Below are 22,273 nucleotides of genomic sequence, written 5' to 3'. Positions count from 1 at the left end.
TGGTTGAAGGGTAGGTTTTGCTTGAGGACCAAGAAAGGCAACTAGAGTGCTAAGAACATCCTTCCTAGTCCACCCCTGGAAGTTGTAACTCCTGATTGCTTGTCTTGTGACTTCTATGCTGTTCTCATGTGCTTCCCTTGCCTTCTCGGAATATACAACATTATCTGTACCACGGATTTCAGGGACAAGTCTACATGGTGGCCAATGCAGTTGTTCTTAAGGATCTCCAGCATCACAGGTCCCTAAAAGGGCTCCCTGTATCTCATCCATAGCGACCTAATGGTCCTCATTTATCTGATTTCATCATTTCAAGCTAGGATTTGATGCTACAAATCACAGGTTATAAACTAGAAAATGTTTTTGTCAGCTGCCAGATACCATGAGTGAGCAAAGCTCTGTTAGTGTGGGGAATTTTTAACTTTCAAAAGCTTAGGATCATAAGGAGATAATTTTCCTAGTTTTCCATCTGCCACTTCCCTAGTCTCTTCTGCTAACAGAATCTTAATTCTTTTTAAGAAGTGAAAGCTTCAAAGACTTTAAGGAAGTTTGGGGCTAAAAGTAGTAACTCAGGAAAGGAAGCTGGTCCTGGCAATCTCTAGAAAGATTTCTAGAAGCCAGACTTCTCTAGTTCATGTTGAAAGTGTCTATCTAGGTGTGGGAGGTAGGAGATATGTACATTGGAAGTTTTGCAGGGCCTTGGAAAGCAGAGATTAAGAAAATTACTAGAAGACACAGCAGGATCTGTGGAGAATCACTTTTGTTTTACTTTTTGCTGCTCCTAAGGATTGAACTCAGGGCCTGGGCTCTGTCCCTGAACCTCTCTGTGCTCAAGCTAGTGCTCTACAACTTGAGCCACATCCAGCTTTTTCTGAGTAGCTTATTGGAGATACACTTTCCTGCCCAGACTGGCTTTGAACCATGATCCTCAGATCTCAGCCTCCTGTGTAGGTAGGATTACAGGTGTGAGCTTCTGGCACCTGGCAAGAATCATTTAGTTTTTAAAGAGAAGGGATCATTAGAGACAGAACAATTAGGGAGTAGATTTTAGTAATGCTGCAGAAATAAAGTTTGACAGAAGAACATGAGTAGTCCAGAAACTAAATAAACAGTTAGCTTTGGCAAGGAAATATATGAATCCCAGTTTAGAGGAAAGAAAGAATGCTTAGCCCAAACAGACTTCAGATACAACAAGGAAGGGAATATAAGCAATCCTAACAATGCCTGGCAAGACTTCTTCCTAATCTACTATGTAGCTGGGTATGTGGTAGAGATGGCAGAAGGTAGAAATGATTTCAACATATGGTCTTGTAATAATGCAACTCAGTTTCCCAGAGACCTGCAGCCTGAATATGGAGGGCTCCTAGTGTTTCCTTACATACTGTCAAGTCTCCTGTGACCAGTAGAGCAAGTCCGATTGTCTCCCATTCTGTGCTCATGCCTTAGATCTGTGTGGAGGACAGCAATGTAAGTCACAGCCAGCTGCTGCAAGTTCCTCGGCTTCACAAAGGGAAAGAAAGAAATTGTCCAGAGGAAGTAAGCATATCTCAAGTTAGATCATTTCTGTTGAACATAACTGTGGAGAACTCCCTGGATGTTTTAAGCGGGACTTGCTTTGGGGAGATCTATGTGCAGTAGAGAACCTGACAGCAGAGTTGTGTTTGTTTCTAGAATGTTCTTTGTTGTAAAAAACACAACAAAAAACTACATGCTTCTAGAAGTAGGCAATTTGGCAGGATGTGGAGGGAGGGAAGCTGTGGGGTTGTACAAGTGAAACCATTAGAATGTGTGTGTCTTCTTGCCCAGGACCATGAAACCTCCTTCCCCAGGGCACTCTCAGCTCAAAGGCTGTCTCCTCGGTGGTGCTTCCTAGATGGTGAGTATTTCTGGACAACCCCCAGGGATGGGGTTAGAGAGGCAACAGGGCAAGCTGTGGACTGATCAACTCTGATTGTCTCCAAGATTATTTAAAATGCCTTCAGATGATGCGACACCCTGGGACTTGGCCTGTCAATGAACATGTATGGGTTTGGCTGATGGCGTATACCTCTATGAGGTCATTTCCCTCCACGCATGCTGGTTAACTGGCTGAATTCAGCATCAAGCTCTCTGAAGCTGACAGTTTTCTTGTGATCGTGCTCCTTTTCTTAAAACTGTTGCATCCCTCCCTTAAATCAGTGCAGGCCATTTGTTAGCTTCCATAAACCCCAGATGGGTATACATTTCACCATTCTTTGCAGGCCATGGAATGTTCCTATTATTTTTTGTGAGAACCTTGTTTCACGCTAGTGCAAAACTCTGAGGAGGAAGGCTAGAAAACTTCAAGGGCCTTCAAATCTGCTCTGCTAAGCATGACATACTGCATGCATTAATGGGGTCACTTAATGAGCCTGTGCATCTTCTCAAGCATTTCTCATTCCCCCAGATCAGCTGGATCTCAATTTTCTATCCAATTATCTACACTTCACATTTTTATTTCTATACATTCTCGTGTATATAGTACCCAATGTGTCTATCTCTAGTTTCTGTTGTCTGTGTGGAGACAAAGTTTATTACTGTAGGCATGCTTTTGTCTGTGTGTGCACTTGAGAGGGCATACATGACATTAAGGGTTCCACTACATGCATGACTGGCAAACAGGTACACAGAAGAGCACATGTGTCCAAATGAAATCTGACCCACATAAATCAGAATACCGGCTTCCATTACCAGCTCTCTGAAGATTTTACTCCATGTCCTGTAGGCTATAGCAGTAAGAAGCATTTTCCATTTGTGAAGTCACAGGAGAACAACTTATGTTTAAGGAAATTGTAGAAATATTATTAAAAGTATTAATAGATTAATATTAATTGTAGAAATATTAATAATATATTCCATGTTCAAGCTTAGATAAAACTACCATGGTGACTAGTCTCCAAACTGAAACCATATAGAGTCAGGTTTTTTCGTGTGTGCTGGTAACTGGGGCTTGAATTCATGGCCTGGCTTTTTTATTCGAGATTCTACCACTTGATCTATGCCTTTACTTCCAGTTTTTGGGTGGTTAATTGAGCTGGTTCTGAACTGCAATCATCTGATTTTAGTTTCCTGAATAGCTAGTAATACAGGCATGAGCCACTGGCAGCAATCTTTGTAAGTTCTTCAGAGACAACTTTGATTGTAGTTTTCCCTTTCCCTCCCTTCCTCCTTTTTCCCTTTCTCCTTCCCTTCCTCCCTCCCTCACAACGTGAGAGTCTCACAATGTGACACAAGATGCTTTCAAACTCTTCTTGCCTTGGTCTCCTAAATACTGGGATTATGGCCAGGCAGTACCGTATACCACTTAGTTTTATGTTTTAAGACCTTGAATGACTTGTTTTTAGATCAGTTTCCTTTGAATAAAGCCTACTCTTTTAAAATTTTTGTGATTTGGGGCTGAGCATGGTAACTCCCACCTGTATCCCCAGCACTTTGGGAGGTACTGACAGTAGGACTGTAGATATTGAAGTTCTATCTTACAAAGCTGTACAGGTGTATTTCCAGTTACCTGAGAAACAGGTAGGAGGATTCCAGTCTAGCCTGGCTCAGCAAAGTTAGTATGAGACTATCTGAAAAACAGGCAACCAGAGGCCTTGAGTTTGATTTTCAGTAAAGCTTGCACGCCAAATCACACATGCATGCACACATGCACGCATGCATGTATGCACACACACACACACACAAATGTGATTTTTTGTAAGTTTTTGCAAGTTTTTGCATTTTGAGTTTTCCACTTGGATGCTTTTTATTTCTTTGTAAAAATCTGTTTAATATTTAGACTCTGGAGAAACTTAAGTGAGGAGGAATATTATTCTTTTTAATATTAAAAGTAATCAAACTTTCTAGACATCCCAAATTCTTACTTTATAATTTTTTTTTCTCTCAAACCACAAATGCTGCCCAAACCCTTCTAGGGAACGTTTAAGTAATAATTACTGCTTTGTTTTTGTGGCCTCCTTGAGGAATGCATCCTGTGAGACCAGATGTGGTCCCTGGCCCAAGTCCTGAGCCTGGAACTTTCAAGCTGTTTTTCAAAGTGAGAGTCAGTTCTCTGGAAGTCCATCTAAGGACAGATTTTTTTAAGCTTTATTTACTTAAACATGTTGAGCCCTAGTTCTGCTGAAGAGCCTGAGCTAATCGGTGGAGCCATAAAAGAATAAATGAAAGAGAAATATCTAAGAGGAAAGTCTTCTAGTTTCATAGTTACTTATGAAGATGGTCTACACAAGACATTTAGAGAAAATGCAAATGTGAACAGAGATAGGGGAATTCCATTCTTTCCAGAGCAGACACTGCAAAAGTGTCTCCTAGAATTGGGAGCATTTGAGTTGGTCCTGAAAACACAAGTAAGACATCAGTGGCAGGTGTGATGGAGAAGAGCTTCCTCATCACTGGAGTTCAGTGGGTGAGGTATGGGAATGCCGTTTTTCTTAGTAGATTTAGACCTGCCATGTAAAACTCTTTATGGGTATAGTGGAAGGTCAAACTATAAAGCTGGTGACAGGTTACGAATGACTGAATGCCATATGCATCTTTATTTTTCCTTTAGCAACTTCAGCTGACCGCTTTTATCGGATAGACAGATCTCAGGTAAGTTTATTTCTGTCTGATTATGGAAGTGAAAAATAATTCACAAGCCAGTGTACTGTACTAGTAGTTAATCTCATACATTGTTTTCTTTTTTTTTTTTTTTTTTTTTTCTGCTCATGGGGCTTGAACTCTGGGCCTGGGCACTGTCCCTGATCAGGCTCTTCAGCTCAAGACAAGCACTCTACCACTTGAGCCACAGTGCTACTTCTGGTTTTCTAGTGGTTAATTAGAGATAAGAGTCTCTTGGTCTTTCCTGCCTGGACTGGCTTTGAACCGTAATCCTTGGATCTCAGCCTCCTAAGTAGCTAGGATTACAGGTGTGAGCCACTGGTGCCTGGCTCTCATATGTTTTTTCTAATAGAAACATTTATTCACTTAGAGATTTAGGAATGGCATTTCTAATTGAATCCACAAACCTTTACTGTCTTCATGTATTTCGTGATTTATGGACTCAGTGATACCGCTTAGCTTGGCAAATGAGCCCAGACAGTAATTTGGCTGGTAGACACTGTCACTAGCCGGCTGTCCAAATTGTCATTCACAGGAGTACTTTGATTCCAGCCAGCCAAAGTTTATACTCTTTAAGTGTATTTCTTACTAGCTAGTTTGAGATCCCAAGTGTTTTAAACAGGCTACTTCATTTCAGTTCACCAAGCCCCAGAGTTCAATAAAGAAGGGGAAAATATGCTTTTGCCTAAGGTTAACAAGTCCTCCATTTAGAGGAAAACAAAGTAAGTATAGGACTGAACCCAGTGATAAAGCTGGTTGTCAACCATGTCCCTTCGCTTCAGCCTTGGGGGTAGAAGTCCAAGTTTTCATATGCCATGCTTATGTAAGTGGCATGGGAGAGGTGAGATTTAGAAAGAAATAAAGGCAAAAATATTTCTGAGTATACCTCATAAAATCCTGGTCAGTTGGGAGTCAGAGATTCATCCCTCCCCCTTCTCCCCTTGGTACAGTCTTGCTACAGTAGTGTTTCAGGAAGGAAGGAACATCAACTGGCAGGCTTCCCAGGAAATACAGTATGGCAGAATCTTGTTCTTCTATGAGCTCAAGAATGCTCTGTTTCGTTCTCTAGGTGATGATTTGAGCATCCTGTCAGTCATCTGAAAGACTTATATTTCTTCCTGTAGGAACATTTGCACTTTGTCATGGAGATTTCCCAAGATGAGATTTTTATTCTGGACCCAGATATGGTAGTGTCGCAGCAGGCGGGGACACCGCCCGGCATGCCGGATCTGGTGGTGGAGCAGGCCTCGGGGTAAGTGTGTATCTCCTTGGTGGATGACCTCCATTCTGGTTTGCCTTTGGATCTGACGTGAAACCATTTGGAAATACCTGTGTATGTTTAGAGCAAGGAAGCAGCCATTGATTGTGTCATGAGACTGTCTTCATTTCCAGTCAGATCTTATATGGCTTTTGAGCCTTCTTCACCCATTACATCTCCATTTCCCACCAGGCCTGAAAATCCTACAACTTGCATTTGTGTATGTGTCTTCATTTTATTTGCTCTGTTACCCAAACAAAAAGTTGATACTGGTGATTTTGCAGTTATTCCCTTATTTTTCCTTTGGGTCCTCTCTGCTGTGTTCAGGCTGCTTGCACATACCTATTATGTAGCAATAACCAAGACATATCAAGGACTTACAGAAAGTCAAATGCTATGAGACAGGCACTCAGAGTGCTCTGTGCTTTTTTTCCTCATCTGTGAAATAATTATATAAATAATAATTATATTATTATCATAATAATAACCACCCAAAATTACTTGATAAGTAAATGAATTGATACAGTAAAACAAAAGGTTCTAGCATTCAGTAGATGCTCATTATATATTATGTCCTAAAAACGCTCCTCCTTCTCTTCCTCCTCCTTTTCCTCGTCCTTATCATTGTCAACAATAACCTTACACATTTGCTTTTATTATTATTTGGAATCCATAGATCAGAAAATGGAAGCTTCAGAGGTTATGCTATCTGCCTCCTATGGCACAGAAAAGAGGTAGATGCCAGAACACACGCATTTGTGCACCCCTTTGGGCCCACCAAAATGTGTTAAGGTTTCTAGGTTATTTAAAAAATATTTTGTAATTAAGAATATTTATTTGAATCTTACTGTGTACCAAATACAAGTGTAAAATGCTTGGGGCAATAATAATATTCAGTGTACAACAGATTGGCGTCTCTGTGTTTGTGAGACCTGATGGATTTCAGTAGTGTGTCAGAATATGGGCATTGAAAGCTGATTTCATGTTTTCCCTGGGAAATCCACACAGGTGCTCAAGTAGCAGACACCAATGACATCCTCACATGCTATAAAAAGAAATCAAGGAACCAGTATCCATGAATATCCCTCCTCTTTTAAATTCCTTCTGTGTATATTTTTGCCCATGAAACTATTCTGCCATTTTTTAATATCTCTCACTCTACCATTGCTGAGTATGGGTGGAGTCAAGGCCAGTCCCTAGTGGCAATGGGAGACAGATAAACAGTTGTGTTTAGGAAACCACTGGCTTGCTGGCACTGTATGCTGGCACTAGAGAAAGGCTGACAGGCCACGAGCGTAGTTTGGGAGTGCCAAAGGCCACCTGCACAGGCCATGGCTGTGCAGCAAGCCTGCCAGCTGTGGGGAAGCAGGTGTGATGTTTTTCTTATTACTCAGGCATCAGGTGTTGGCCTAGGACTACCTCTCATCCAGACTCTCATCCTTGATCTTGACGAGGAGCAAAACCACATGACCAAGTTGGCCCTGCACTTTGCCTTCTCATTCTCTTCATGTCTTCCTTCCCAAGAAGGACCACTTGGGCCTTGGTTACACCTCTGTTAGCTTCAGTCCATTTATAAGGTAGCCCCCAAACCCACTAGAACTTGTAGCCACCGTATCTTTCTTATATTTCCTCAGTTGCTCTCTCTGTCAATAAGCTAAGAAGAGAGAAGCAGGAAAAGAGGATGAGCTTTGTTGTCATCATCATTATCATCATCATCATCATCATTAGTGTTTTTTTTAGCCTGTATTTCTATACCTGACTCCATTACTTCTTATCAATATCACCTATAAAATTACTTAAGGCGGGGGGGAGGCACTTCTAATTCAGTTTTCCTATCTGTTAAAAGGAAAAAGTAAAAGTCATATAACTAGTTCACAACTGTTGAGAGAAGTTAAGGGAAGGATGCAGGCGAAGTAAGTGCCCAGTAAACATGGATTTTGCCCCTCACCTTAGAGCATGAGAAAGGCTCTTGGTGATCATGCGAACTTGACTCTGAGGTGCTGTTCTTTCTCCCAGGCTGACAGACTGGTGGAATCCTACCCTGCGGAAGCGCATGCTGAGTGACAGTGGGCTGGGAATGATCCCTCCCCACTACGAGGACTCAGACATGAAGGACCTCAGTCACTCTCGTGGCCTGCAGTGAGTCTCTCGCTCTTTTCCTTTGTGTCACTGTACTTGCTGGGAGGTGATGTCCACCATGGGCTGGTTAGTAAACGTACAGGACAGATTCTCTTCTCAGGAGCACACCCCCTGTCCGCTGTCAGGATGGCTGTGTGATTTTATTCACCTTGCTTCCTTATAGCTGGAACTTGATCATCTTTCTCTTACTCTGGAGTTACTTGAAATGTGTCATGGGGGATGTATTCATTTTGAATGAATGCCACAACTATTGAATCTGTGTGAACATTTTGACTTGCTGCTTCTTTTCCCTGAGTCTCTGTGTGTGCATTCTGGGTAATATTGGCCAGGGACCTTTTGTCCAACATGGGGGTGCTTCTGGGGTTTGGTTGACAGCCTCAACGGGCAAATGAGCACAGCATCTGATTATCCTATTTCCAAACAGAGGAGTCTTTGCAACATAGCATGTGGGTTTGAGTTCTGAAGTAGTGTTTGTGTCATATTCTTAGTGAATTCTCCCTTTATCTATTCCTTCTTGCAGGAGCAGGTTTTGGGGTATAGTCAGAGACAAATTCACTCCTTTTCACTCCTTTTTGTTTGTGGTGGTGATAGTAGTGGGATTTGAACTGGCACTTAACCACTTAAGCTACATCATTCAGTCCTTTTGGCTTTTAGTTTATTTTTTATTTATTTAGATAAAGTCTCAGGCTTTTGCCCTGGCTCATCTTAACTACGACCTTCCTACTTCTCCTTCTCAAGTAACTGGGATTAAAGGCATGTACCACCAAGCCACCTCATCCTTGTACCCACTCTTCATTTCAGACTAATCACTTCTTCTCAGAAGTAATGCAAGTCTGCTAAGGTTCATGAAATTGGGCTGGTTCCACTCCACCCACGATCCTAATCAAATAGTGACAATGACTTTGTAACACAAATCTTACCTTTTGACAGAATAACAAGATCATTATGGCTCTCAGAAACTCAAGGTTAACTGAAGAGGCAAGACAGTGTCTTGTTTCTAAAGGGAGGCCGGAAGCAATTTCAGTATAACAAAGGGAGAAAAAATGAGAAATCTAAAGCTAATTATTTCATTGGCAAAGGTTCTATTCAGACAGCCTGGGGGCAAAAGAAGACTTCATTTTAATTACTTCTCCCTGTTACTTCTTATTTTCTTATGTGAAGAGGAGAAAGGAGGGGAAAAAAGAAGAATTACTATGGATTTTCTTTTTTAATTAAACTGTGTTGTTAGTTCCTGATGGCATTTTGATTGCTTACAATTCAGAGTGTTTTTCCATCTTCATTTTATACAGAATTGGGACTTGGAAACAGGGTGAGTCAGCCACCCATGAGTGGCTAAATAAGTGGCCGTCTATCTGTGGGCAGACTTATTGGAAAATTAGAGTTTTAATTAGCTGCAGAACTAGAAATTAAGCCCACATGAACCAGCTCAGTGTTTTAGTACATGTGTGATTTCCAAACAAAATGGAATATGATCTCAACCTATTGTTCTATGCCCTGATTTTTTTCTATAGAAAACATACAGACTATAGGAAATGGTTGTTTTTAAGGTAGTAAGTATTCTTTCTAAGGATCTCAGATAGATGTTCCACTTTACATAACAGCCAAATTCTTAAACCCTACTTCTTAATCAACTTGTACTTTTGAGAAGAGGTTAACTGTTATTTTTAGGTAATACAGTCATCCTTCAGTTTGTATGTGGTAAATGGTATGGTATTTTCATATATACCTCCTCTAGATTACATATAATACTTACAATTACTTTCAACATTGCAATGTAGATACAATATAGTTATATTGTTTAGAAAAGAATGACAAGATGGGGCTGGGAAGGTGGCTCAGTGGTAGAGCACTTGCCTTGCATGCATGAGGTCCTGGGTTCGATTCCTCAGCACCACATAAGCAAAAAGAAAAAAGCTGGAAGTGGTGCTGTGGCTCAAGTGGTAGAGCACTAGCCTTGAGCTGAAGAGCTGAGGGACAGCACCCAAGCCCAGAGTTCAAGCCCCTCGACTGGACCCCCCCCCAAAAAAAGAAAAAAATGACAAGAAAAAAGTCTGTATGTGTTGAATACAGACATCTTTTTTTTTTTTTTCAAATAGTTTTGATCCTGTACTAGGTACCTGTGGCTCATGCTTTTAAAGGTACTCAAATGGCTGAGATTTGAGGACTATGGTTTGAAGACCATGGTTTGAAGCCAGCCCAAGCAGGAAAGACTATGAGACTCTTACCTACAATTAACAACCAAAAAAGCCAAAAGTGGAGCTGTGGCTCAAGTGGTAACGCACTAACTGTGAATGCAAAAACTCAGGGACAGCACCTCTAAGCCCTGAGTTCAAGTCCCAGGACCTATATTGTATAGACTTGAATTGATTCTATATTGGTTGAATCTCTGGACCCCTGTAGACAGAAGCCTACTAAGTTTCCCTTTGGGGGATTTCTCTTGAATACATGGCTTTTCAATGGGTAACTATCATTGTCTATGGTTTAATGATTACTTTAGCTTTAAATATACTATAATATTTGATTTTTACAAAAGTATATTCTAGCTGGGTGCTGATGGCTCATACCTATAAGCCTAGCTACTCAGTAGACTGAGATCTGAGGATCACGGTTCAAAGCCAGGGCAGGAAAGTCCATGAGACTCTAGTCTCTGATTAACTGCAAAGAGACAAAGTAGAGCTGTGTTCAAGTGGTAAAGAGCTAGCCTTGAGAACAGAAGCTCAAAGACAGCATCCAGGCCCAGAGTTCAACCCCAAGAAATGGCAAAAAAAAAAAAAAAAAAAAAAAAAAACCCAAAAGCAAAAACAAATGAAGTATATTCTGCAGAATCACTTGAGAAGCAAAGGAACATACTAGTGTTTACCATCAGCCTTTGAATGTCTCCAGCTGGACCTTCAAATACCACAAACAGCAGAGATATTATGCCTCAAGACAAGCTACCTCTGAATCCCTGACTGACTGAAGACAGTAGTAATACAAAGAAAACAAAATAACTTGCTTAAATCACTTGAAAAGAAAACACAAAGCTAAAAACAAATGCTGAAAGCTGAAAACACATCCATTGACAATGATGATGATGATTTACTTTATTTTGTATAATGATTAGGTCTCATGATTCCTAAGACAGAACATCTTTTAATTTCATTCAGAGATCATGTTTAATAGAAACAGAATCAGAGTTGTGGAACTGTCTCATTAGTAATAGTTTTGATTGATGGAATACTGTAAGCTTTGCAACAAATTGAAATTTTCTTTCATTCCTTCTGCAACATTTAGATTTAACCATTGCTTTACAGATGAGTAAACTCAGGCTCACAGAGAAGGAATATTTAACTCAAGTTACTCAATGCTGAGCATGGTTTGAATTGAAGTTACTCTGATTTCTAACTTTATGCTTTCCACTGCACTAAACTATCTTCCCAAAGGAACCATGCAAAAGCCACATGTTCAGAGTGTCAAAAAAAACTTACAAAGGTTTCTGTTTCTAATTCTAATGTTTGTAAAGAAACAAACATCCTAACAGTTATAAAGTAAACAATTCTATAATATAGAAGTTGCTGTGTTTGCACATTAATTACAAACCTAAACTTACCCTAAAGAAAATGAATTTTTGCCTTTAAAAAACAAAGGAATATTAGATTGGTCTGGAGATATTGCCATTCAAGAAAGTGGAGTGAACATGAGCCCCTAAGTTCAAGCTCCATTAGTGGGAAAAAATTATACACACACACACACACACACACACACACACACACACACACATATATATATAGTAATCTTAGTAAAAAATTCAAAAATTATATAAGAATCATTTATATGTTAACAACTTAGATTTACCAAGTTGTAATTTTGCTATATTTGCATTAATAACATAGAGTAATAAAAAGATTTATAATATTATATAACTGTTTTTACATTACATTGTTTAAAATTTTTCCACGGCCTGTATGATGTTTGTATTTTGAAACTTGTCATTTTGGTCAATAGAGTTTTTTTTAAAAAATTCAGTCATATTCTGATATATGCCGATTTTTACATAATTTTATATGGTATGGTAATTTATAGTCTGACTAGGCCATAATTGAGTTTTTCATTTTGATATTGATTTCTAATATTTAAGTATTTTTAAAACACAGCAGATGTCCTGGACATTTGTATCCTTGACTGTTGTAGAGTATAGATCCAGTTTTACTTCTACATGTTATTAAAAAGTTTACTTTCCCTGCAGGGATCAGATCATGGAAAGAGCCTGAAGATTTACTAAACATGATTGACATCTGTTGCTTCTAGCTGTAAAGCCTCAATCTGTTTGGAGATAGGAAAAATTCAATTTTAACATCTCTAAGCAGAAATCGAGAGAAACTTTTAAAATATTTGAACTGAAAATTCCAGTCTATCAGAAATTTAAGAACATGGCTCAAATGATGTTCATAGAATGATTTTTGAATCTAAACTCATATTTCAATGAAGTATTGCAACATGCAAATAAAATATTTGGTTTTAAAAGAGAATCACAGAATAAAAATTAAGATGACAAAGGAGAAAGATAATAGAGAAATCAGTGTAATGAAACAAAAGAAATAAATAAGAATTCAATTTTAAAATGTTGATTCTTTGAACAGGTAAATAAGAGGTATGAAATTCTGAGCTTTACTGCTGAAAATGAATGGAAGTCGGGTGCTAGTGGCCCTCCCCTATAATCCTAGCTACTCAGGAGGCTGTGATCTGAGGATTGTGGTTTGAAGGTAGCCCAGGCGGGAAAATCTGTGAGACTCTTATCTCCAATTAACTGACAAAAGAGCCAAAAGTGGAGCTATGGCTCAAATGGTAGAGTGCTAGCCTTGAGCAAAAAACTTAGGAACAATACCCTGAGTTCAAGCTCCAGGCCAGGCACACAAAAAAGGAAGAAAGATCTGGCCACTGGGGGCTCATGCCTGTAATCCTAGCTATGCAGGAGGCTGAGATCTGAGGATCATGGTTCAAAGCCAGTCTGGGCAAGAATTTTAGTCTATGAGATTTATCTCCAATAAACTACTCGGAAAAAAGCTGGAAGTGGCTCAAGTGGTAGAGTGCTAGCTTTGAGCACAAAGAGGCCCAGGGACAGTACTCAGGCCCTGAGTTCAAGCCCCAGGACAAGAAAGAAGGAAAGAAAGAAAGAAAGAAAGAAAGAGAGAAAGAAAGAAAGAAAGAAAGAAAGAAAGAAAGAAAGAAAGAAAGAAAGAAAGGAAGGAAGGAAGGAAGGAAGGAAGGAAGGATGGAAGGAAGGAAGGAAGGAAGGAAGGAAGGAAGGAAGGAAGGAAGGAAAGGAAGAAAGAGACAGCCATTCTCTAGCCTCAGTTTCTTCTTCCTCCATGGCATCCGTGCTCCTAAACATATCAACCATCCTTATTCAAGGAGAATGAACAGGAATGAAGAAACAGGATCCAATCATTATGGTAACTGATTGCATTTGTATTATTTCCATTTAGAGGCTATGATTTCAGAGAAGGATGCCCAGCATACAGTGTCTTCCAGATCCATAATCATTGCAAAGGACAATTTTGGGAACTAATTTCAAAATCAGTTGTTGAGAGGTATTTAACTCAGGTTTTAATGCTTGTACCACAATGGATTTCTCTTGAGTTTTGTTTTAGTTTTTGACTGTTTTTGGCGTCAGAGAAAGTTCAGTTTAAAATAGCAAGGTCCTGGAAGCGTGTTTGCTCTGAACTACCACTGCTGGTGACAAATCTCTATTTCATCTGGGCAGAAGACTAATGATAATGGTATTAACTTAAATTTTGGCAGATGGAATGAATCCATTTGGTTTCTATGTAAGTACTTCATGGTCTTCCATAACTTGAGGTCCTAGAAAATAAGAAACTAGGGACTGACTGAAAACTCTGATGTATTCTTTTCAAGTGCTCTGAGAAAAGGGCACACTTGGAGTAAGCAAGGTAAGGAGCTACTGCTTCAGTTTCTAGAGTTTGTGATTTTTGAGAAACACCCAAGTTGACTGAAATTCAGGCACATATTTTAGTTACCCTAAGTTCAATAGAACTAAGATGGAGAAATTTCACACAAGTGAAAATGGGCCAAGAAGACAGGGCCATAAACAGTCACAAGGCCGGGTATGACCCGAACTGAATAGAAGAGAATTTGTGAATATTATCAACTCACCTAGATCTGTATAAGCAAGTCTTTGTTACCTGATCAATCAGCAAAATAAAGATGATGATGATAATAATAATTTTTATGATTAGTACAGCACTTCCTTCTCCAACAAGAGATAATTTTTATCCAAAATTGAACTATAATGTGTAGTGTCTGATATATGATTTCATTTGCATTTTAAGAAATTAATTGGGTACTCAGTTAACCATTTACTGAGGAAAATCAATATAGTGTGCTGATGGAGCCAGGCCCTGCAGATATAATTCTAAAAGAAAACAAACCAAAAACAATGTTTTCCCTTTTAAGACTGATAGTGTAAAAATCATATGTAAATCAATTATTGCAGTCCTTACTAATAAGTACAATACTAGACATATGCAGAATATTCTGGAAATAATACAGTTTGCTGGTTCCTTTATATTCTACTTTCTTCCTTATTTGAAAAGGATATTTAAAGAATGATGAAAATGGCCTCAAAGGGAAACTTTAGGCTTTTAAGACACATATTTCATTCAGCCATTACCCACAGGCAGATAGGTATCTGTTTTTGCTATTATATAACTAGAAACATTCCTCCAGTAATTGAAAACACTCCATGCTGGTTCAGCATCACTCTACCTGAAGTGTATTAAGGAGATATTTTTAATGACTGATAAATTGTTTGGGGAGCTCCAAAATACCTAATAACTCTGGAAACTGGAAATGCAACCTCTTTCACAGAGCCCATCAGTCTGAATTGCACTTCTGAAAGATCAGATGTTCTGGGCTGAGCATAGAAGAAGAAACATCTTCCTTTCCCTCTGTTCTCCAACTGTTTTCTTTCTCCAATTTCTTCTGGGAACATTCGGTTATGACCTGATCCTAATAAAAAGGGTAATTGTACTTATTGTCCAAGTTCCAGGTTCTCAACGGGGAGACGTGATTGGGTGATGAGGTAGATTGCGGAAATAGCCTTCCAGCATTGCAATCAGATAAGAGGGAGAAAAGTTAATCTCCTTAGTGGGATGTGGGGTTCTGCTGGGATGTGTCTTAGAGATGAAATCAGTGCTGTCAGAACAGAGATGTTCTTAGCATCTGTTTCATTGAGATAGTTGAGTCCCATCCAGGCTTACTTTTGACTGGTCTAGATCTTGCTCACCTTGGATAATTGCTCCAGAGGGGATGGGAGGAGTAGGGGGAAGACAAGATAGTTGACATATATCTTCTTTTCTTCTTTTCTGCTTGCCTTACCTCAAGTGGTTACCCTCTCCAGCCAAACACACAATAATCCCCTGTCATTATGAATGTGCAAAGCAGTTAATAAGATATTTTCGTGTTCTTTTTGTGATTGCTTCTCAAATAGTTATGCATATGGAAGCCCTAAGCCACTTGGGGGAAATGTGGTCACATTTCCATTTCCAAGTTTACTTAGCAGAACAGCCAGAATAGAATTCCCTTTGCAATAGATCTTATTTTTGACCAGCATTGAAAGAAAAAAAATGTGCTAGCATACATGTGCTTTAATAATGAATATGAATTTTATTTAAAACGGTGCCAGGAAATTCTGGCCCTTCCATTTTTATGAGTTCCAAGCTTTGCCAATGATTACTGCCCCAGGAAATATTAATACTGTTAAGGCCTTTTTTGTTTTCATTTATAAAAGTTGGCAGCTTTATCTACTTACACACAAGGAGTTTGGGGAATGTGAGAGAAACTTACAGCTCTATCTTTAAGGTATGTGAATTCCTTGAACAGCCAAACCATTATATACTGTGTCCACGGTACATTGCACTGTGCTGTGTAGTACAAAACCTCTGAGAGAAAGCTGATTTTGCATCATCTAAAGCTAGGAAAATGGCAATGCATGGCCTTCTGCACTTGAGAGTTAGAAGGTTGTTAGACCAATATAAAAACTGGTTGTTTGCGATGGTCTTGCAGGACAAGGTCACATATTCTGTCCTGCATCCCCTGGAGGTAGCTCTGTGCTGGAGGCAAAGTCTTTTAGCTGCCAGTGTCTGTATACTTGGTCTTCTTTGCCCTCATCTAATCACTGGCTCTAAATTAAGGTCCTAGTGATGACAGGTTGACATTGACTCACCAGGTTGATAAATGGATGAGGGATTCAGGGCAGGGTACATGATAGCCAAGAAACAAGTGGTTCTTCATACAATGGGATGTTAGTTGTATAGAAGGACAGTCTATCACTGCCCAAGTTTTTTTTCTAAACACAGGGGATAAAAGCGAGTCAGGAATAATAATAATGCTCTAAAGCATCCTGGGAACTGAGCAGTTTCCTAATTCTCCAGCAAACGAAAGGCAGCAAATGCCCAAGTTGAAAGCAACTATCTACTCATTCTTTTTCAGGGACCCTATACAAGGGAGTCCAGGTACCCAGGATGTCTGTCAAATTATGGGGCTACCAAAGCAAGCTTGACAATGGGAGGGGAAATGGGAAGTACCTGTAAGGTTTGGAGCTAAAGGTTTGGTTTTGCTTCTGATAATCAGAGCGAGCCTACAGATGGTGCCAAATGTGACATGTATGCGTGTGCTTGTGAAGTATTTCTGTATATGAATCTTCTCTTCTCCTTACTGGTCCTGGGACAAGTTCCCTCATCACTTATTGGCCTCTGAGAGCCACTTAAGAGCTAGTTCACTGCTGGCTCACACGTGGCCTTTTTCCATCCTTCCCGTGTCAGTAGAGAGGAGTGGGGTCAGGAAATGCAAGCATGGAAGTGACCCCGGGTTAAGGTGGCATTGTGGGTCTCTGCACTCTAGTCTCTATGTGATGTCACCATTGCCATATTTCCTTCAAGTCCAGAGCTTTCCTGTTCAGGAAACTGCCTGCTGACAGCTTTATATTTTTCCTCCCTCACTTTTGCCTCCAGTGTGTCTGCTGCCTTCCCCAATTTCCCTCCAAACCCTTGGCTTTTCTGTATTTCCTTTCGGTGAATAATTAAACTGAATAGCTCTAAAGTATGAATTGCTTATCACTTAAAAAATCTTTCCAAAGTAATTGTCTGTGTCTCTCAACTCGCCACCAACCAACCCTCATGCAGTCACTCAATTTCAACTCAATAATGGCTCTGTAGTCAAGGGTGGGGCCGGGAGGTGAGAGGAATGTCCAGACTGCCACTGGAAATGGTGATGGAGGGGTTGGGAATATGGCACAGCTTCAAGGTTCCTCTGGGATTTGAGCCCACCACTCTGAAGGGACCTGGAGAAGAAACACTGCTACAACATGGAGAAATTAGTTACGATTGGGAGATCAGGGGATGGAGACCACATTTTCTCTTTACTAACTTTTTAGATCTTGTGTTAACCACCTCCACATAATGACAGCAATACACTGTCTTTGTTTTCTGTGAAGCTGCCTTCAAATTCCCTGGAAGTGGGATGGAATGTTCTCAACTGCATCTTCCACTGACTGAATGGAGTTAAGCAAACAGCTGCACTTAATACATAAACACTGACTTGTTGAAGTCTTCTTAGAGGTGGAGTCTGTGAAGACACTTTCTTTGCTTCGCTTGTTCCCATTATTATTGGTTTTGTGGTGTATTTTTTTTCTTTTCTTTGTTGGACCATGGGCTTGAACTCAGGGCCTGAGTGCTGTACTTGTGCTTTTTTGCTCAGGGTTAGTGTTCTGCCACTTTGAGCCACAGCTCCATTTCCAGTTTTCTGGAGGTTAATTGGAGATAAGAGTCTCACAGACTTTCCTGCCTGGGCTGACATTGAACTGTGATCTTCAGATCTCAGCCTCCTGAGTAGCTAGGATTACAGGTGTAAGCCACTACCACCTAGCAAATATTACTATTTTTTTGTAGACCTACTGTTTGTGGCCAGTTATGATGTATTATGGACAAACTCTGTTGTCCTTGAATACACAAGGCCTAGGAGGAAGCAGCCACTGTGTAGACACTATTTCCCGTCCCAATGGCAGGATCATGCTGTGCACCAGTGGCCCACAGCTGTAATCGTAGCTACTCAGGAGGCTGAGGAACATGAAGGGACATTCTTGAGAAGAGGATGGGGTGGCAGGAGATGTCCATGGAAATACTAAGCATTCTCACAATTGTCTTCAAGAGAGGCTCCAGCAAGCTTCCAGATCTCTCTCTTTTCCCCCATCCCCCACTTTTTTCTAAAGCTAGGTACAGAGTTCTTATTGGCATTTCATAAAAATGATTAGCTGTGAGTCAGCCTTTCTCATTTACTGTGGCAACCCTGGATGCTGAACATTTGATATCACCTTTATTAAAAGCTGTTCATGCCACCCCTGAAGGTAGCACTGATGTGATTTGCTGTTACAAATGTGTTTATGTCACTTCATGTGTTAATGTATGCTTTGAAAAATAATCGTTTGGGCATGCCTGTAATCCTAGCTATTTGAGAGGCAAAGGTAGGAAGATAGGGTAGGCAGAAGTATAAGATGAAAAAAACAACAACTAAAAGCAAAATGATTGGGCACAGTTCAAGTGGTAGAGCACTTACTTAGCAAGGGTGAAGTCCTGAGTCAAACTCTCATACTGCAAAAAGTAGGGGAATGCTGTGTGATTCCTAAAATCCAAGTGAATTATATCTCATCTGAAACTGTTAGTCAGGTCTCCTAAATTACTAGGCTAAACCTAAGGGCTTGGGGTTTTTTGTTTTTTTTTTTTTCCTAAAAGGTACTCTGAACTGGCTGTCTATGGGCTATATCTCCACCCATTGGATTTTGGAACAATATGCTTTTTATTTTCGATTCCTTTACTCCCTTTTTTTAGCAAACTGGCTGTCAAATATAAAGGCTTGTTTCTAAAATGAATTCTTGCAGACTCAAAATGCTGTCCTGCATTTCTTCTACTCCATCTCTTCCTTTTTATCTATTTCTTTCCTGTGTCCACTGTCCATTTGTCTCAAATCCTCCTCATCCCTTTAGCCAGACTCCAATCATTTTCTTCTTTTTGTTGCTGTTCTTGGGAATTAACAGTAGGTGGCAGTAATATTTCAAACTCAAAGGGCATCTTTAGGGGACTCGTTGAGCAAACCGATGAAGGAAATTTCGCAGCCAAAAAGCTGATTATTCAAGCTAGTGGTGAAACAGAGCTATTTTTTTCGAGAGCCAGATATACCTAAATACAGGACTATATTAAAAAATAAATATTCTATTTCAAGCAGAACCCACATAAGGTCCATTAATGTACACATTCATGTACACGGGAAGGAAGATAATTAGTGGAAGTTGCCTTCAGTGCACATCTCAGCCAGCAGCGTTGATGAGGTCTGCGTTCTGGGATTGCTTCCTCACCTCCATACAGAAGGCCATTCCTGGGCTTCCTTCACTCCTCCTGCACTCCTCCCCTCCTCTGCTGGTGAATGTTACCTTTGAGGCAGTTTGGCATTCCCTGAATGGGGTTGTGGCCACTTGAATAGAGAGCGTGTTTGTCTTTCTCTCCTCTCAATGCCACTCTGTGTGTCGTTGTCACTTTCATCTCTCTCAGGCTCGCCTGCTCTAGTTTACTGTATGAGCTTTGTTCGTTGTCTTAAGAGAAGGACTCATAATTAGATGGAACAAAAGCAAACAAAGAGAGGCTTATATAGTCAATGGAGACACTCGGTGCCAAGGGATTTCTGGTTCTGTTTTACCTAATTAGAGATGCTCTGGAGCCAGAGTGATGGTGGTAAGCATGTTACTTCCATCCACGATCCTGCTATTTTCCCCTCAAGCCCTCACATGATGTCATGGGCTTGGCCTACCAGCTCTCCCAGGAGAGGTAATTCACACTCTAGAGGGAAACCCAAGCGGGGAAAGTGGTTGCCCAGAGGCAATAATCCACAGCCTTGCTTGCAAAGCACATGAAGTCATCCTTGGCTTACTTGATTGATTGACTGGGGTTTCTTGTCCCTCAGCAATTTTCAACACAGGGACTGAACTCCTTCCTTCTGTCCTTACTTGGGAAGTCCTTGTAAGGGGACTATATACACTTCTTGCATTGTTATTAAGTTTCCTTTTGTCTTTCCTGTCTTTTCTCTATACCTCCAGCTTCCAGATAAAGACCATAGCAAATACAGCATTTTCTTTTTTTTTTCTACTTTTTTTTAATTGTGAAAATACCGTACAGAGGGGTTACAATTACATGGGCAAGGTAATGAGTACATTTCTTATCAAGCATTGTTGCCTCTTCCTTTGTTTCCCCTTCCCATCCCTTCCCATTTCCTACCCCCAGTCCCCCCACATACCGCCCCCCGCCGCCAATTTTGTAAAGTTCGTTTTTTGACATAACGACTTTTACATCTCATTGTTGCAATGGGTCCACCTGTATCCCTATTTAAACAATGTGTTTTTTCCCTTCCCCTCCACAAATTATACCAACGTCACATAAAATGAAAGCAGGGGTTATACCATGGGGAAGGGACATAAAAAGCAACATAGAAATCATCTTATAAATATGTTAGAAACAATAGTAAGAAAGAAAAACCATTTGAATCCTTATCTTGGGGTTCATTTCACCTTACCTGACCTTTTCTGCTTGTCTCAGACATATACTAGTTATTGCAAATAAGGGAAACCATGGGACCTATGTTTCTTTGGGCCTGGCTTACTTCACTTAATATAATTTTTTCCAAATATTTCCATTTCCTCACAAATGGGGCAATGTCATTCTTTCTGCTGGAGGCATAGAATTCCATTGTGTATATATACCACATTTTCTTGATCCATTCATCTACTGAGGGGCATCTGGGTTGGTTTCACATCTTAGCTATGGTAAAAAAAAAATGCTGCAATAAACATAGTTGTGCTGGTAGCTTTAGTATGGTCTTGTTTGTGATCATTTGGGTAAATGCCCCAAAGTGGGATTGCTGGGTCAGAGGGGAGCTCTATGTGGAGTCTTTTGAGGAACCTCCATACTGCTTTCCAAAGTGGTTGAACAAGTTTACACTCCCACCAACAATGTAGTGGGTTCCCTTCTGTCCACATCCCCTCCAACATCTGTTGTTATTAGAGTTCTTGATTATAGCCATTCTAACTGGGGTGAGGTAGAATCTCAATGTTGTTTTGATTTGCATTTCTTTTATGGCTAAAGAGGTTGAGCATTTCTTCATGTTTCTATTGGCCATCCTTCTTTCCTCTTCAGAGAAGTTTCTCTTTCAGTCTTTAGCCCACTTGTTTATTGGGCAGTTGTTTCTTTGAGGATTTGTTGTTGGGGGATTTAATTTTTTGAGTTCCAGGTATATTTTAGATATGAGACCCTTGTCCTTTGTGTGCCTAGTGAAGATCTTCTCCCAATCCGTGGGCTTTCTATTGATTTTGCTGGTTATGTCCTTTGCCATACAGAAGCTCTGCAATTTCATGCAATCCCAAAATACAGCATTTTCTATGAGTCTGGGCAACCGATCATCTATTATACTAGGGAAGAGCAGGAGAAACGTCTGTTCTCTGGCATCTGTTACCTAACTGTTCTTTTAGTTTTCCTTGATTTCTCATTTCTTTTCCTAGCCACAGGCACTGAGAATTTTCCAGACTCTTCCAGTCATTTTCATACATTGGTGTCTTTCAGATCTCTCTTGGTTACACCTCCTGATCCCACAGTGACTATGTGAGAACATGCAAGCCTCAACATCTTTCTCTCTGCTTCAGATGCTGTGCTGTCTTCCTGTAAAGCCCCTGAGAAGTCCTGAGTGAGAATTTATCTCTCCACAGGGCACAACTCCCAGGCATATTTCAAGAAATCCAGCACTGCTGAGCAGATACCAGTTTCCCTCCTCCCCCTGCCAGCCCAGCCTCTGTTTGCCTCCATTCCACTCTGTATTTCAGAGTCCAGCTTCTTTTTAAAAATCAGGTTATGTGTTTTACTGTGCCTGACTTATTTCATATAGCATAATGTCCTCTAAGTCTGTCCATGTTGTCACACATGACAGAATCGTTTTCCTTTTTATGGCCAAGTAGTATTCCGTTATATTATTCTTCATCCAGTCATTGGATGGTAGATTCTTATACAGATCCTATATAGTGTGGCTGCTCTCTCATGTGTTTATTTTATTTCCTTTGAATATATAGCCAGTGGTGAGATTGCAGGATAGGATGCTAATCCTATTTTTATTTTGTAAAAATAATCTTCCATAATGACCTCACTAATTTGTACTCTAACCAACAAAAGATCC

General features: G+C 40.2%; 1 protein-coding gene across 1 annotated transcript in view; it reads left to right on the top strand.

Moving 5' to 3' along the window:
• Positions 1 to 22,273, top strand: part of Dgki (diacylglycerol kinase iota) — a 434,705-nt gene that overhangs the window by 344,198 nt on the left and 68,234 nt on the right. The window contains 4 exon segments of the mRNA XM_069996861.1: positions 1,804 to 1,873; positions 4,565 to 4,605; positions 5,739 to 5,866; positions 7,889 to 8,011. Coding sequence (XP_069852962.1) covers positions 1,804 to 1,873; positions 4,565 to 4,605; positions 5,739 to 5,866; positions 7,889 to 8,011 — 362 coding nt within the window.

Source organism: Dipodomys merriami, unplaced genomic scaffold, assembly GCF_024711535.1.
Source record: "Dipodomys merriami isolate MVZ:Mamm:240054 unplaced genomic scaffold, mDipMer1.0.p SCAF_5, whole genome shotgun sequence".
NCBI classification, from domain to species: Eukaryota; Metazoa; Chordata; class Mammalia; order Rodentia; family Heteromyidae; genus Dipodomys; species Dipodomys merriami.
The sequence above is the reverse complement of the archived record's forward strand: the minus strand, read 5'-3'. Positions and strand labels throughout refer to the sequence as shown.